The 18,216-nt window shown below is 38.5% G+C and overlaps 1 protein-coding gene across 1 annotated transcript in view; it reads left to right on the top strand.

Moving 5' to 3' along the window:
* Positions 1-18,216, top strand: part of LOC150102439 (1-phosphatidylinositol 4,5-bisphosphate phosphodiesterase classes I and II-like) — a 900,535-nt gene that overhangs the window by 857,925 nt on the left and 24,394 nt on the right. The window contains exon 32 of the mRNA XM_090399636.1: positions 13,747-13,804. Coding sequence (XP_090255762.1) covers positions 13,747-13,804 — 58 coding nt within the window. The remainder of the gene's footprint in view (positions 1-13,746; positions 13,805-18,216) is intronic.

Here is an 18,216-nt window from a genome sequence, read left to right as displayed (position 1 = left end):
TGGACCAAGCTCTCATCACTCCTTGTCTCAGTATCTCCTTGCGGACATGTATAATGCTATGCATTAAGGAAAGGGCCACTACCTAGACTGGTTTCGACCTTTATTGAGGTCTCATCAGTGGGAGCTAGACCCAGAAGTGGTGATACTAAGGCAGAAGCAATGGAGAGGTCATATTTACTTATACGAGTTGCCAGAAGGTGTTACTACCTTATTATTAAATTACTCTGGATTTAGAGAAAGATGTTGGAAGTTTATTTTCCACTTGATTAGTCTATAATAAATTTAGTTTAATCTTTTATCCAAGTATAAGCAAACAAAGTTTGCTCCTAAAGTATCATCAGGACTGAGGCAACTTGTAGTAAAGGTGGACCCCCTTCCCTTAATGCATAGCATTATACATGTCTGATAGGAGATGTGCTTTGCATTATGGGAGATACTGAGACAAGGAGTGATGAGAGCTTGGTCCACCTTTACTATGAGTTGCCTCAGTCCTTAAGATACTTCAGGCTCAAACTTTGTTTGCTTACACTTGGATAAAGGATTAAACTAAATTTATTATAGACTAACCAAGTGGAAAATAAACCTCCAACATCTTTCTCTAAATCCAGAGTAATTTAATAATAAAGTAGTACACCTTTTGGCAACTCGTATAAGTAAATATGACCTCTCCATTGCTTCTCCCTTAGTATCACCACTTCTGGGCCTGGTTCCCACTGACAAGACCTCAATAAAGGTCGAAACCAGTCTGGGTAGTGGCCCTTCCCTTAATGTATAGCATTATACATGTCCGCAAGAAGATGTGCTTTGCATTATGGAGATACTGAGACAAGGAGTGATGAGAGCTTGGCCCATCTTTACTATGAGTTGCCTCAGTCCTGAAGATACTTCAGGCACAAACTTTGTTTGCTTACACTTGGATAAAGGATTAAACTAAATTTATTATACACTATCCAAGTGGAAAATAAACTTCCAATTCCTTAGATTTTCTTTGAATCTCAGGACTAATCTTTTCTCATATTTCAGTTTTGCCTTCCTTGTCATACTAGTCACTAGTCACTCTCCTGGCATGAATCTTATATTCTTTATGCATCTGCTCTCCACCAATCTCCTTGTATCTCTTCCATAACCTTTTTTTTTTTACCTGCAGTTCCTGTTTGATATTGTTTGTCATCCACTTTACACCAAATTATGTTATCTTCTTCAGTCGGAGTTTACAACTTGCTATTGCTGCTAATAGATATTCCTTCACAAGTTCCCAAATACTGATGATATCTTGCCCTTCCAGTTCCTCCCTCCATGGAACTGCCCTAAGCTGATTTCTGAGATTATAATCACCTGCCTTATAATTGCACATAAATTCCTTTCTCTTTGATACCCATGTCTCTTCATCCTCCAGATCAAAACCACATGGTTACTCTCTCCAAGCAGGGCAGTGATGCCATCTCAGTTACAATCAGATCTTCTGATACTATGGCGAAATCCAAATTCTTGAACCGCATGTTCCTTCTGATACATGTTGCCTAAGACATTTGTCCTTCCTTCAAGAATTCCAGAAATTCCATTCCCTGATTAGTACATGCAGTTTCCTCTTCCCAGTGTGTTATACTGCTTTAATTTAAATCTCCCAAAACAATGATTCTTCTTGTACTTGCCAAGCTCAACTGCATAAACATCACCTGCTCTTCACCTTCTGTGCTCCTTGACTTGTAGCAACATCCTACTAAATATCCTGTCCTACCTACCTCTATCTCACACCATATGTTTTCAAAACCATTAGTGCCATTGCCCTCCAAATCTTCCACTCTGAAAGGACATATGTCATCACTTATCATAAACAGTACTGCACCACCATATTTTCGCTTCCTATCCTGTCGAAAAATTCTATATCCTGCTACTTCTATTCCTGTCAGTATATCATCTTCCATCAACCACATCTCAGAGATCCCAATAATCTTTAGACAGGCTGACGCTATCAGTGCCACCAATTCATCTCCTTTTTTCCAGATACTCCTGGCATTAGAATAAAGAATCAAGGCATTGTCACTGTTTCGACACTGATCATTATCCCGCCCCGACTTCACTGGATTCTGCATTACCCGATGTATTCCCCTTTCTCCTAAGCACTTATTCCCACAAGAGGCCACCCCTGCTACCATCCATCCTGAAAATTCTAGTTTCCCTACATTGAGACAGACTTGTTCAGAGAACAGCATTCTCTCCCTACATCCTTCCTCATTCAAATGCAAGCCATCTCTTTATACAGTTCTTTTCTGTCCTCAAATGCTCTCCAAGCATCTGTTGTATCGTGAATGAGGCCTGCCATTACTAGACAGACTTTCATTCAGGATCCAACAAGAACAGAGCCTAAATCAAAAGACACCTGTACTGCTGGTGCAAATTGTACTATAAATAAAAAGAAAGGGGGGGGGGTAAAGTGTATCATCTAAATATTAAATGAGTGCATATCTGTTTATCCAAAGAGGGGGAAAAAACACTGTAGGTTACGTTGTATGTGATATATGAATTTGTAGTGAGGCGACATATTTGACGTCCAACCCAAGAATAGGCTGTATGAAACAGTGCATACTTCAGTGACTAAAGGCCCTGAGGTCATGACCTTGGCAAACTCATTAGTGATCCTTACAAGCAAGGTTTGCAAAAAGAAACAAACGTGGACAATTCTCTGGGAGGAGCTCTCTCACACATTCAAGTGCAGCGTCATCGAAACGCTGCAGTACAATAGGAGTTTGTGGTCGAAAAAAAAAAAAAAGAGAAAGGAGGGAACGTGAAGAACGAAGGAGGAAAAAAAAGGCATGTGATCGAAGCACGGAGGACAGGAGCGTTGGCCATAGAACAAAGGGATGCCAGTGTGGACAGTCGGATGAAGTCCGACGAAAACCTCTAAGTGCAGACCAACGAAGAAGCTCTGGACTAAGTGGAACCTCAACCATGATGTCCTTCTAGAAGGGTTCTTAAGTCTGGAGATCCATGGCGAAAAATTCCCACCGACAGCAAAGTTCCAATGCGCATTGATCCAAAAGGGAGAGTGCTTCACAAAGTGAGTAAAGTCCAATCAGGGTTTGCACGTGACTCGCACGTGGTGATGAAGTGTGACTATATGCTGCATCAAATGGTAATGTAAAACTTTGCTATATCTAAAATATGTTAAATGTTGAAATGGGAAGCAGCTAAGACCTTTCATTAGCAAAGGAAGCTGAGACTATTTATCGTTATTGGAACTTATAGAGACCTTGGACTGGTAGTCCGAAGACCCATGTCATGTGATCTTCACATCGTGCATATATGTGTCACTTTAGCAATATCTCCAGAGATCCATGTTGAGATAATTAATAATATATGCTTATATCTATAATATTCTTAGAAAATAGCAATCTTGTTCTGTTTGAAATTGTCATGTATTACCATGTAGAGCATTTAAATTTTGAAATAACAATTAACCGATTAAATGATTCATGTTCTATGTATCCTAATCTTGTTAAAATTAAACTTTGTGTTTCTTGTTAAATCCTGGTTACTGAATTGTGTTTGAGAACGACATTGCCACTCACCAACATATGAACTGTGATAAAAGTGAAGAGTATCTAAAGAAATTTAGTAATTATAATGAAGAGCCCAAGGCTTCAATTCGGCGACGTGAACTTATTTAAGTTAAGGGATGTTATATCCCATATTGTTTCTTAGCCGAATAAGAAACTCAAAGAGTTTCATGCCGAATATAGAAACTATATAAAGTTCGGCAATTCCAAGTGTAAGCAAATACCTGGATAGTGCAGCACCTGACCCTTGAAGTAGTGCAAGCTGAGGCAACTCATATAAAGGGTGGAGCAAGCTCCGATCACTATTCTTGATATTTTCTCTCTCATAATGTTGAACAAAATACAGCTCCTAGGAGTTAAGTTCACATTATGGGTAAATATCAAGAATAGTGATCGGAGCTTGCTCCACCCTTTATATGAGTTGCCTCAGCTTGCACTTCCTTCGAGGGTCAGGTGCTACACTATCCAGGTATTTGCTTACACTTGGAATCGCTGAACTTTATATAGTTTCTATATTCAGCATGAAACTCTTTGAGTTTCTTATTCAGCTAAGAAACAATATGGGATATAATATCCCTTAACTTAAATAAATTTAGTAAGAATAGGAGAGGGCTTGGTGAGGAACACATTGAGTGGCTGACACTCCAACAATTTCGGGCAGGCCTCTCCTCTGAACTACAAGAAAGCACATACATGAAAGGAATAAACAGCCTCAATGAATGCTACACAGCGGCCAGAGAGAGAGAGAGAGAGAGAGAGAGAGAGAAAATGATAGCAGATGTGGCCCAAACCTCTGAATGCAGAGAAATGATACTAAAGGGGGGGAAGAAAAAAAAATAAGGGCTGTACTGTTCTTCCCAGGGACCATGAGGGCATACACTACAGGATGCAAAACGCTAACATGACAGGGCAGACCTTGAAGGGAACCTTGCCATCGTCGAGGGATTCATAGAGGAAACTCTATGTGATTTCCTGCTTGACATGGGACCCATATATCTGTTATCCCTAATGCGTTCTTCAAAAAACTCGACATGCCATGTGACAACATGTTGATTCCACTCCAACAATCCGACAAAATAATGGGAATAGCCAGAATCAAGCTGCCATCCTCCACAAAGGTGAGGTGCAAATATCAATACCCTGCTTCCCCGTTAACCTCACGCATGAATTGATAATCCTCCCTGAGCTTCTTACTGACACAAGCAACCAAGTTGTATTAGGGCTAGATTTCCTGAAAGCAAACCAATTTGTGCATGACTTTGGGAACAAGTCAATATCACTCTGTGGAAAGACCTACTGCCCCAATCCCAGCCCAAACAATGACATCCACAGGAGCAAAACCATTGATGCCAAACAGATTTTTGCAGATAAGCCAGAAGGGAACCATGAGTATGGAAAGAAAGGCTGATAAACAGAACCATAAATCATCATAGCTCTGATCACACGAGACAAGAAATAAAAAAATTCCTCGACCTAGCATACGAACGACATCCTAAGGTATTCACAGAAGGGATAACCGCCCTTACCTGCACAGAAGTGGTGAAACACACGGTGCAAGTAACCTCGGACTTGCCCATACATGTGCGACAATACCCAACACTACTAAAACACATGGTCAAACTAGACAAGCTCATGGAAGAATATGAGAAAGTGGTAATAATTGAAAAATCGGTTTCTCGTTGGAACAGCCCGTTCATACTGGTGGAAAAGGCGAATAATGACCTGAGATTCGTGTTAGATCTAAGGGAAGTGAACAAGGTCACCAAGCCTATTGATTTCCCTGTATGTACGATAGAGGAGCTGATGGTCAGACTGGAAGGAGCAAGAATTTTTTCAAAGCTTGACCTAAACTCTGGCTACTACCTGATCCCTCTTAGGAAGGAGGACAGGCAGTATTTCGCATTTACCACAAGGTGGCAGAAATACCAACTGTGCCGACTTCCCCAGGGAGCCAGGAACTCTGCCATGAGTTTCCAGTGCCTCATGAATGATGTGCTGGCTGACCTGCTAGGCAAAGGCACCGTGCTTCCAGGACAACCTACTGATATACTCTTCCACCATGAAGGAGCACAAGGACACCCTACTAAGGGTACTAGACAGACTGGACAAAGGCCAAACTGTCGTTCAAATGTTCAAAATGCGAATTCTTCCTCGAGGAAGTGGAATACCTCGGGCATGTTGTGATGGAGGCTGGGATAAGACCCTCCCAAAACAATGTGAATGCCATACTAAACGTAAGACTCCTCTCTACAATCAGCAGGTTAGGAGATACCTGGGTATGGTAAACTTTTATCGAAAATTTATTCCCAAATGCTCTGAACTAATGAAACGATAATTAATTTAACCAAGAAGGTGGCAAAGTTTACTTGGAAAGGGGAACAGCAAGATGCTTTTCAAGCATTGAACCAGGCATTGACTACTGCTCCCGTCCTTACCTACCCTAGACTGGGACAGACCTTCTACCTTGGTGCGGATGCATCTAAGGATACCATCGGTGCATTTCTAGAGCAAGCGGAAGGGGAATCTTTTAAAGCAATTGCATTCATAAGTATGAGATTATCCCTGGTCTTTGGAGATTCAGGAATTCAATATAGAGGTTAGTTATATACCGGGAAAATCTAACGTTGTCGCTGACTATCTGTCCAGGTCACTGACACCTCAGCCTGAGGAAAGCTCCAGCGGAGGAGACGCTGAACAGGTATTAGTCGTTCAAGGGACTGGGAAAGGGATATCACCTGACCTCCGAGAAGAAGAAGGACATTATCAAAGCCCAGAAGACCAATCCAACTTGGGGGGGTTACAAGAAACTGTCAAATGAAGAAAACACATCACGCAGGGCAGGGTACTATGGTACTATATACATGGACAATGACGGCCTTCTGCTGTCCAAGCAAGGCGTCACAATCTGCACCTCCCACGCCTTGTCCAAACAAGGCATGGGAGGTGGAGGGAGAAAATCATTGTTCCAGAAGTCATGGTCCCTTGGGTGTTGTACACTTTTCATGACACTGATCTGGCAGGGCACCAAGGAATTCACAGGACATGGAAGAGGGTGATGGACAGATACCTTTGAAATGGAATGAGACATGATGTGGAGGCATATGTGTCCTCATGTCATCTATGTCAACAGAAGTCCCCCATCACGGTAAGGCTCCCATCCAACCGTTCCCTCTCCCCCTCGTGCCCCTTTCAGGCCATGGCCATGGACATTGTGGGACCGTTCCCCACCACCTCAAAGGGAAACAAATACATCCTAATCATGATAGACATGTTCTCTAGGTTTCCCCCAAGGCCACGGCCATGAGGGACCAGACGGTAAAAGCAGTAGCAAATAAGCTCTTCAAAATGATATTCTATAGATATGGGAAGCCTGAAACCCTGTTATCAGATCAAGGCACGAACTTCACTGCTGAGGTGAGCCTACAATTATGCAAATCATTGGGGATAAAGAAACTATTCACCACCCCATATCATCCTCATTCGAATAGGATGTGCGAGAGGATTAACTGCACTCTGAAGCTCACTTTTGCAAAACTGGCAGAGGGACAGATCTCAGAGTGGGATACTCATCTTCCCTACACCCTCTTCGCCTGTAGGACAGCCCTACACGTAACCACTAGGGATGCCCCCGCAGTACCGCTTTACGGCTTCGAACCCCAATGATTTCAGAGCTTCCAAGGCAGAGACCGGTTTCCCCGACATTAATGAATACCTCAACGACCTTATCAGGGACAACAAACTGGCCTATGAGTTAGTAGCAGAGTCTAGTGACAGGTGCTCCCAGTGCGCCAGACAATACACAAACAGGCTAAGGAATACCAAGGATCTCAGAGAGGGAAACTTAGTTCTGATGGAACAGAGCTTCAAAGGAAGGAGAAAAGGGGGAAATTTGGTAGGGGTGCAGCTGGGCCCTTTGAGATAATCAAGAGGATAACTCCCGTGACGTTTAGAATTAAGGAGACCAACCGTCGAGGAAAAGTCATCACTGTCCATTCTAAAGCTTTACAAGTGTAGATCTGAGAGATTAGTCTGCATCGGCGACTCGTTGGAAAGCATCTGGAGAACAAAAAGGAGACCAAAGGGTGGGAATAAGTACAAGAATAGGAAAAACTTGCCCCATTACAATCTGCAATCACTCCAACAAGGAAATTATAAGGGAGAGGAAGAAGAGGACCTTCCTGATGAATATTCCCCCTGCCACATGAGACACAGAGAGATCCCAGAAATGAACCGCGAAGATGAACTCTGTCGAGGGGACCAAAGTGAACCAAGGCGGGGTCAGGTGAAAGGGGAAGATCTCAAAACCCGTGTCAAGATACTTGCTGAGACCCAGACAAAACAGGAGAACAATTTCCAGAGAGAGGAGGAGCTGTTGCTAACTCCCTAAGAAAAAAAAATTTCCCTTTTGTGAAGGAAAAATTTTAAGGAAAAGAGGCGGCCTTTGTTGTATCGTGAATGAGGCCTGCCGCTACTAGACAAACTTTCATTCAGGATCCCACAAGAACAGAGCCTAAATCAAAAGATACCTGTACTGCTGGTACAAATTGTACTATAAATAAAAAGAAAGGAGGGGGGGGTTAAAGTGTATCATCTAAATATTAAATGAGTGCATATCTGTTTACCAAAAGAGGGGAAAAAACACTGTAGGTTATGTTGTATGTGATATTCAAGGAAAGGGGATATATGAATTTGTAGTGAGACGATATATTTGACGACCAACCCAAGAATAGGCTTTGTGAAACGGTGCATACTTCATTGGTGACTAACGGCCCTGAGGTCATGACCTTGGCAAACTCATTAGTGATCCTTACAAGCAAGGTTCGCGAAAAGAGACAAATGTGGACAATTCTCTGGGAGGAGCTCTGTCACATGTTCAAGTGCAGCGTCATCAAAACGACCGTGACTGAAAGCTGCAGTACAATAGGAGTTGGTGGTCGAAAAAAAAAAGAGAAAGGAGGAAAGGTGTATTTCTAAATTATGTTGAAGGGGGAAGCAGCTGAGATTAGCAAAGGAAGCTAAGACTATTTATCTTTATTGGAACTTATGGCGACTTTGGACTGGTGGTCCAAAGACCCATGTCATGTAATCGTCATATCGTGTATATGTGTGTCACTTTAGCGATATCTCCAGAGATCCATGTTGAGATAATTAATAATATATGCTTATATTTATAACATTCTTAGAAAATAGCAATCTTGTCCTGTTTGAAATTGTCATGTATTACCACATAGAGCGTTTAAATTTTGAATTAACTGATTAAATGATTTATGTTCTATGTATCCTAATCTTGTTAAATCTTGGTCACTGAATTGTCTTTGAGAACGACATTGCCACTCACCAACATACGAACTGTGATAAAAGGGGAAGAGTATCTAAATAAATTTAGTAAGGCTAGGAGAGGGCACAACTGCAAAATCCCTGAATCCGTACACCGTTCTACCTGACTTGGGTCAAGTAAGATAAATGTCAGATTCAGAAAGGGCCCATAACATTCAAGGGGTGACTCTAACTGGCGCAGAACAAAGAAATTTGTTAGAGTCTGTGATCCGAAGGAGCTTTGGATCCCAGATCACAGGAAAGCACACTAATAGCCATATACAAGGCTCAGAACAAATATTCCACGGAATGGCGATGTAACACATCCATGTATTTTAAGTCTCTCTTTTGACACATTCTAGCTATTATACTATTTATTATTGATGCTCTTCTCCAGAGCTCTGCATTATCATACCTGGGCAACACGCATTATCTTCCCACTCTGTCTTCTTCCGTACAATCTCAAACATGCACCTCAGATCTCTTGTCACCCAATTCACACTGCCTCTGAAGTTATTTGTGCCTGCCATCACAATCATCTCATCCACAGGCATTCTATCTTGCATACCATGGATCATCGAGTCTCCAATATGCTTCTAGCTCCCAGTAGCTGTCTCATTCTGGGAAATGAAATTCTCCTCCCACCTAAAGACATTTACAAACTCCCATGCTCATCATGGGATTCAAAACCCAGAATCTCATTGTTGGGAAGTGGATATGTTAACCATTCAGCCAACCAGGCTTGTTGTAAAGCTGAAGCATGTCTTAAAAAAAGTAGTACTCTTGTTGAAAAGTTATATTTGGTCTTTATTAATTGTAATTAACACAACAGATATTTGGATTATGAGACCATAGGTTTAATACATATATGTACAAATTCGTCAACTAGTTTCGCTACCAAAACTGACTAGCTTTGTTAAGACTAAACGGTGAAAAAAATGAAGGAATGCAATAACAGTTTACAATGGTTAGACAACAAAATCGGAAGGCACTACAATGACTCGAGCGATATACTTCAGTCATTATTTTAAATATGCATTACATAGTTTTTGCCTTACTGTAGTTCTGCTAAACTTAATGAGTTAATAAGATTTTTCCATCTATCCTTTAATATTACTCCTTGGTTTCTATTAAGGTTGTTTCCTGTTCGTAGGACCACTGTGGCTTCTTTAAATATTCGACATCTGTAATCTTCCTCCATGTATGGCATTGAGCTGTTATCCCAATCTATAGTGTGGTTTGAAGTTGAGAAGTGATGTGCCAAACCTGAGGTGTATGTTCTGTTATGATTAACATTTCCGACATGTACCTTCTGTCTAATTTCTAAGTTTGGTCTATGTATGATAGTCCACATGTACAAGGTATTCTGTAAACACCTGCATATTTGAAAAAAAGGTACACTGTCTTCAGGGGATCTTAAAAACTGTCTAGTGGTAGCGGTCAGTTTAAACACCACTCTAATGTTGTAAGATTTTAAAATTCTAGCTATTTTATTGGAGACTAAACCAACATAGGGTATGACAATTTCTCCAATAAAATAGCTAGAATTTTAAAATCTTATAACATCAGAGTGGTGTTTAAACCGACCACTACCACTAGACAGTTTTTAAGATCCCCTAAAGACAGTGGAGACTAAACCAACATAGGGTATGACAATTTCTCCAATAAAATAGCTAGAATTTTAAAATCTTATAACATCAGAGTGGTGTTTAAACCGACCACTACCACTAGACAGTTTTTAAGATCCCCTAAAGACAGTGTACCTTTTTTCAAATATGCAGGTGTTTACAGAATACCTTGTACATGTGGACTATCATACATAGGCCAAACTTCGAGAAGCTTGTCCCATATATCTACCCAGACTCTATGACTCCCATGCATCCTGGGGTATCCCATTTCTATGCTGATTATCTCCATACATGCCTGCCTTCATTACTGCTTCTGAAATGCACTCTTCTTATACCGGCTCTGTCCCCCTCCATTTCCCCTCTCCTGTTTGCATTTTTCTTCTCACATTCTCATCTCTTACTCTACTCTCATCGTCATCCATAATCGCTTTGGTCTTACTCGATTCACTCTCCCACACATCTCCTCTGCCTTCCACTGATACTTTCATCACTCATGATACTTCCATCCAGCAGCAGTAGTCTTAAGTTGATTCACACCAAATCCATTTAAATGTATTCTTACTAAGACACTCTTCTTAAAGGAATAGGACTGTTAAAGCTTCATAAATCCGAATTAGTTGACTCAGTAATTGGTTTTGTGGTATTTGTTTTTAATAGCTGTTCTTTTTAAAACTAAGAAAATGCACCATTTTGAAATAAGTACTCCACATTGACTTTCCCCTTTAGAATGAAACATACTGACATGACAGCCTTGTTGGCAGAGTGATTAATATACTAACCCTTCCACAACAGACTGCAAGTTTAAATCCCACCATAGGCATCAATGTTTGTAAATATCTTCAGGTAGTAGATGAATCATTGCCAAACGTGAAAGCACCGCCCTGCTTATTGAAGACTTTAAAAAGTTCATTTTGGATCTCTAGAACAGGGTTTATGGAGTGTGCAAAAATAATTTTAAAAAAATAAAATATAAAAAATAAGCTAAAAATTTAAATAAATGATAAAAATTCTTAGCTCCCTCTCCTACAATGTCAATGTACTACAGGTTTACATCTTTTCATGGATGAGAGAGACATAAAAAAAAATGTATATTCCTGTCATCACTCATGGCCTCTACATATATAAATCAATAAGATATATACTATGAGATGAAACTGTAGGAAACGTTATCAACTGATAGAATATGACATGCCCTTCTCCCAAAAACACAAAGGGTTCTTTGAAAAAGATACAGAAATCATATTGTCATCAGGGGCGTGCCAGTAGTGTCCGGCACCTGTGTGCAAAACTTTAGTTGGCGCCATTATCCCCCCCCTCCAATAAAAAAATCACTTTAAAAAAAATGTTTTTTTTTAAGTATTTCCTCCTCTTTGGCACCTGTATGCATTGCATACATTGCACATATGGCCTGCACGCCCCTGATTGGCGTCATGAGTATTCGAGGCACCCATCTTGCACAAAGCTTTTTCGTTTGCAATTCTTCGTGTCAAATATATTCTACACATTCTTTTGAAATACCTATAGTCTCAGCAATTTCATGCACTTTGACTCGCCAGTTATCCAATACCATATCGTGCACTGATCAATGATTTCTGGTGGTGTTACATTTTTTTGGACGTCCTTCATGTGGCTCATCTTCAAGGTTGGTACGACCATGTTTAAACTTGGCAGCCCATTTCTTAATTGTCAAAAATTGAAGGAGAAGAGTGCCCATAAACTTTTATGAACTTTGATTGAATTTCTTTTGCCATTAAACCTTCTTTTACAAAGAATTTTATAACTGCACGATACTCAATTTTATCCATTTCAAGGGATACAGACAACACTTTTGCTTACGACAGATGTACCAACTTAGAAATAAAAATCTCTTGCCGATAGTTATTGCCATCTGTGGTTGAGACCGAGAACTTTTCATACCATCCTCGTAAGTAATTGTCATCTTAAACACTCCTTCCTATTGAGGAGTGACAATGTACCCGTGTGTGAATTTTGTGACGCTGGACTATCCATTATCATATTTTAATCAACTGCCGTCGTTTTGCTAACAAGCACAGTCAATATTTTAGTCACATTCATAATCTGTCTAGGCTCTAATACACTTAAGCAAATTTTATCAGACTCATTGAGTGTTTTTAAATTTTTACATAGCATTAATCTTCTCATTTAAATTATATACTTATTAATATTTATTAGTTTAATTTACTGTATATATGATTTTAAAAACCTGGCTTTTTATGAACATTTTTGAATTTTAATACTTTTTTATACTTCTTTCCACATCTGTTTTATACATCTTTTGCATATGTTTTTCTAATTATAATTTGTTTATGCCGTTTTACTTATTTATTATCTTATGTACTTTTAAGAAATGTTTCATTTAATTTTATATACAGGTTTTAGACCTATATATATATATGCCACTTATTTATTTCCTATGTTCTGGTGCAGCATGACCATAGATGTCTTTGTGCTATTAAACCAAAAAAAAAAAAATCTACTTAGTCAACCTCATTGACTGGACTTCTGTAGTGGTATGATTAAGATATAAAAACTATAGAATATTTGTGCTAAAAGGAAGCAAAAACATAAAAAATTATCTATATTATATTTTTAATTAATATTAAAAAATCTACCGTAGGACTATAGTAGTGGATAGTATAACTAAAGATAAAAAAATGTGAGCAGGGCAAAAGATGACTCACACTGTATTACATGCATGCAAATTTAAGTTTCTCAGCAATGTAGTGCTGTCATTATCATCAAATGTGTGATATGTATCATCAAGGGATATATATGTAAATATAGTGCTGTTCATTATTTACTAATTATAAATAACTTCAGTCAAGTAATGAATATTATTAACTTGAGTTTTACATTGTTTGTTATGTACACTAGTGTTTTAATACTTATTTCAACACTAGTGTACACAAGAAACATAATGTAAAGCTATGTTAAAGATACCAGGTAATTTTAAACCTGGTTTTACTCCATTTTTTCCAAGTAAGCAAATTTGGAAAAAATGGAGTAAAACCAGGTTTAAAATTACCTGGTATCTTTAACATAACTATACCCAAGTTAAAAATACTTTCTACATAATGTAAAGCTCATTAATGTTCATTATGTGACCAAAGTTATTTATAATTAGTAAATAGTGAATAATGTGTTGTAAAGAAATCTGAATACATTCAAATTCAAGCACTTTAAATTTTCTGCTCAGTAAATGCATGTATTGTACTCTTTTCTAGAATTAAACGAGAATTGAATCAGAAATTAATAGAACAAGCTGTAGCAGAACGACAAAGGGTAAGTGCTTGTCAGTTTTTCACTTTAATATGTAAATTATTTATACTATCTGCATTTTCACTGTACTGTGAAAATCACTTATTATTATTTTTTTGATGACTGGGAAATAACATCATGTTATGGAAAATTTGAACTGCTATAAATTTTTGTAGATAAGCATTTTCATTATTCAGATATTAATGAAAGTAACATTAATGAATCAGTTATCAAAATGATAATTGTTAATGAAAAATAAAGCATGCTAATAAAACAGTTATTGAAACATGGTCTAGTCTTCAACAAAAACTCATTTTTGTATTGGCATTGTTGCCAGTGGTCCTTGAATCCGGTATGAATTCTAATTATTATACAAGCTTAGTCTGAGTGTAGGCTTCATTGCAAGATGTCTATACTAATCATTATTATCACAATGCCTGACAAAGAATTCAATGGCCACATCTGATTATCTATTTCACTTATTATCTGATTGCCAATACCATTCCATCACTGCCCTCCAAGTTAAAAATCTAGTCCTCACATCTTTGCTAATCGCACTCTTACAGACTCTCTGGGGAAGAATCCTTCTTCTCTTTCATACTGTCATATATAAAAAAAACTATCTTCTGCATTAATCCCATAAAAATCCCTTTAGTAACTTACATTTTTATTGTATCTCCTGTTTTTTTTTTTTTTTCTATCAATCAAATTTTGCAACAGAAACTATGTCTGTCTTTATAGTGAACATTCCACAAACTAGTTACATCTATGGATCCTCGACAGCCCTTCATCATCAAAAAACTCATGCAACCAAATTTGAGCACTAGTCTATGCTGTGTCAAAACCTTATAAAGAGGATAATCTTCTTATCTCTACTTAGTGTTCTTCAAAATCCAAGTGATCATTCGAACTATTTTGTCTGCATTTGCAATATGTCCTTGAACTTCAGCACCCTGTGTACCATCAATTTATTATAGCTCTGTTTCATCATTGTAATACACAGCTTTTAGTCTTTTCATTCCATAGTGATGAAAATATCACTTTACAATTGATACCATTGAATAATAACTATTATTGCTCATACTGTCAGTCTATTTGAATCATCCTGCAAGATCTTGGCTATTAACTAATGCTGATGCTAAACTTAGTTTAGTATCATCAGCAAACAGCTAGAAAGCACAAGCTAATGTAAGTTCCAGTGAAGAAAATTTGTCATTTGAAAGATCTCAATTAAAAGATATTAGAAAATCGACCAGAGAATTGGAATATGTGGAGAAAAGTTGAAAGAAATGTAGGACAAAAAAAAATAATCAGAACAAGAAGAGACAGGAAAGCATTTAAGTTGCTAATAATCATATTAATAATAACAACAACAACAAGAAAGGTCAAGTACAGTATAAGAAAAAATATATATATTAGAAAGAAAAAATAAGAAAAAAAAGAAATTTGCACTTGAATACAGACTCAGTACTTTGAGCTTTCCGGGCAAAAATTACAGATGTTACAAATGCAACATGAAACCAGAAAATAAAAGTAAAATGATGATAGTCCCATGGAGGCACTCCCTCTTCCATGCAATAAAGATTCCTCTCATCATGACGAGAATCAAACTTGGGCCTTTTCCAATCGAAGGGTGCAACATACCGTCATTCTTCCAATTGCATATGGAGGTGCTGAAAGAAAAACAATCCTTTTCGTCCCCAGGAGACTTGAACCACCAACCTTTCAGTTAACAGCTGAACATGCTAACCAATTGTGCCATGGTGGCACTCCTCCTCCCTGAAAGTACACTATCCCTTACATTCTGTTCCTGTAAATGTATCATTTTCTGTCAACCAGTTCTCACTGATTGTCAATAATTTTTGTCCATGTAAAGCTGACCAGTGCCAAAAACCTTCATTTTTTATTTCTGATACTTCTAGCTTTCACATCATATATGCATTTCAACATCCTCCTTGGGTCCACAGTTACTCTTGTATAATGTCATTACTAACCCATTCAGATTTGAAACCTGTGAAACTGCATGTGGTGGGATTGCATGATCATTCCTGTACATACTGGTTTATCCCAGGTAGCTGAACCCACACTTGACTGCACTCCCTCCCCAATACTTCTAGTTTCCCTGATTTTGCACTTCCAGCCTCTCAGTACAAGAAATACTGTATTTTCGGAGAGGGAGGGATATAGGAAAAATGATGGGATGGAGGGATATAGGGTTATTACTACTAATAGCAGAAGTAATTGCAACCAACAAAAGTAGAAGTTAAAGGATCAAGCAGGAGGAATTTAGCACTGAGGAAGCCAGTTCATTTGAGGCTATCATGCACACCTTTATTTTTATTATTATTATTATTAACATTCGACCTCCATGGAGTCAAAGACTCATTGTAGGAGGTACACGCTATTGCACACAATGCTGATTCAATGTGTCATTCCACATTTTTCATGTGGGAGCCTATCAAAAGCTTTTGCAAAGTCCAAGTACACTACTGTGTATGTATTTCCCCTGTCCAAGGTATTTGTCACCTTGTTATAGTACATTAGTAAAGCATGATCTCCCCTTAATGAACCGATGCTGATAACCATAAAGAATACTGCTGGTTTCAACCTAATTCTCTATCCTCCTTCTCACCAATCTCTCTAGTATTGAAAGTTTATCATACTTGGATAAAGGATTAAACTAAATTTATTATAGTCTAACTAAGTGAAAAATAAACTTTCATCATCTTTCTCTAAATCCAGAGTAATTTAATAAAAAGGTGGCACACTGTTTGGCAACTCCTATAGGAGGAGATGACCTTGCTAATGCTTTGGTATCTCCACTTTGGCCTGGTCCCCCACTGAAGAGACCTCAATAAAGGTCAAAACTAGTCTGGGTAGTGGCCCTTCCCTTAATGCATAACATTATACATATCCGCAAGGAGATGTGTTTTGCATTGTGAGAGATACTGGGATAGGAGTGTTGGTAGCTTGCTCCACCTTTGCAAGGAGTTGCCTGGTGTTGTACCACTTTGCCTCAGTCCTGAAGATACTTTCAGGCACAAACTTTGTTTGCTCACACTTGGATAAAGGATTAAACTAAATTTATTATTATCTCTCTAGTATCTTCACCACAACTCCATATATACAGATTGGCCTATAACTTGAAAACTCTTATTAAACAAGCATGCCAATGCTCCTGCAAATTTCCTGGAACATTCGCTTAAGATGCATGGTGATATGTCATCAAATCCTATTGCCTTATTGACATAACGGTTATTTATTTCTTCAAATACCTCCTGCTCACTCACAATTAAGCCTTCCTCTCCTGTGTCCTCTGCACTTAAGTTCCTCGTGATTCCTCCCTGATCAGGATGAAACACCCTTATAAACTGATCACTGAATACCTCAAGAATGTCTTCTGCAGCAGTTACCATTCTACCATTTTCATCTGTTAACATCATCTTACCATGATCATTCTTCCTTCATCATCATCATCATCATGCATATCAAGGATTTAGGCCTAGCATGGCCTGTTCCGGCCTGAGAAGTCATTGTTTAAGATGACATCCTGGGTTTCTTTTTCCTAATGGCTTGTACTTTAAGGCTTGTTTTGGTAATCTTTCTGTTTTCATTCTTTGACCGTGTTCCATCCATTTATGTTTATATCATTCTTCCTTCTACTTGCCATATATCTACAAAACTCTCTAGCTTTATCATATTAATCATATCCAATTTCTGCTCATACTGCACTTTTGTTTTCCTTACTAACTGAGTCACTCTCCTGGTTTGTTCTTTATACTCTTCATGAAACTGATTACCATTATTCATCTTGTACTACCTCCAAAGTACCTTCTTCTTCCAGATTTCATGCTTAAGCCCCTCATTTATCCATTTTACACCTACCCTATTCAGCCTTTTGGTCTTCAGAATACATTCATACGTTGATGCTGTTATGTATTTCTTTATCATTTCCCAAGCAGCATTTATTTCCTTACCATTCAACTCCTCATTCCATGCTATAGCTCCAAGATGTCTCCTAAGCTTTTCATAATCACGAGCCTTATAATCCACATATATCCTTTCCTCACAGAAATGAGGAGACTATGTCTTCATTCCAATCTATACCACCATAATTAAAATCGCCCGTTATAATTACCATTCCTATGTTCACTAATCCAAGTGAATATAGGAAGGGTAATTATACATTTCTTCATCACCATCCTCCACATTCCTTGGCCTATAGCAACGTCCAACTAAATATGCCTTCTTGTCAACTTCCACGTTACACCATACTGCCTCATAACTAGTGCCACTATTTTCCTCTTTCATGTGTACCTTATGTGCACTTAATTCTCCTGCTATCATCATCAGCACTCCCCTCCCCTCCCTTCTTTTCCTTTCTATCCTTGCAAAAAATACTGTAGCCTTCCATTCCCATTAAAATATCATCTTCA

The sequence above is a fragment of the Typopeltis vanoorti genome, chromosome 10, assembly GCF_054136105.1.
Source record: "Typopeltis vanoorti isolate ZY-2024b chromosome 10, IOZ_Tvanoo_1.0, whole genome shotgun sequence".
NCBI lineage: Eukaryota > Metazoa > Arthropoda > Arachnida > Uropygi > Thelyphonidae > Typopeltis > Typopeltis vanoorti.
The sequence above is the reverse complement of the archived record's forward strand: the minus strand, read 5'-3'. Positions and strand labels throughout refer to the sequence as shown.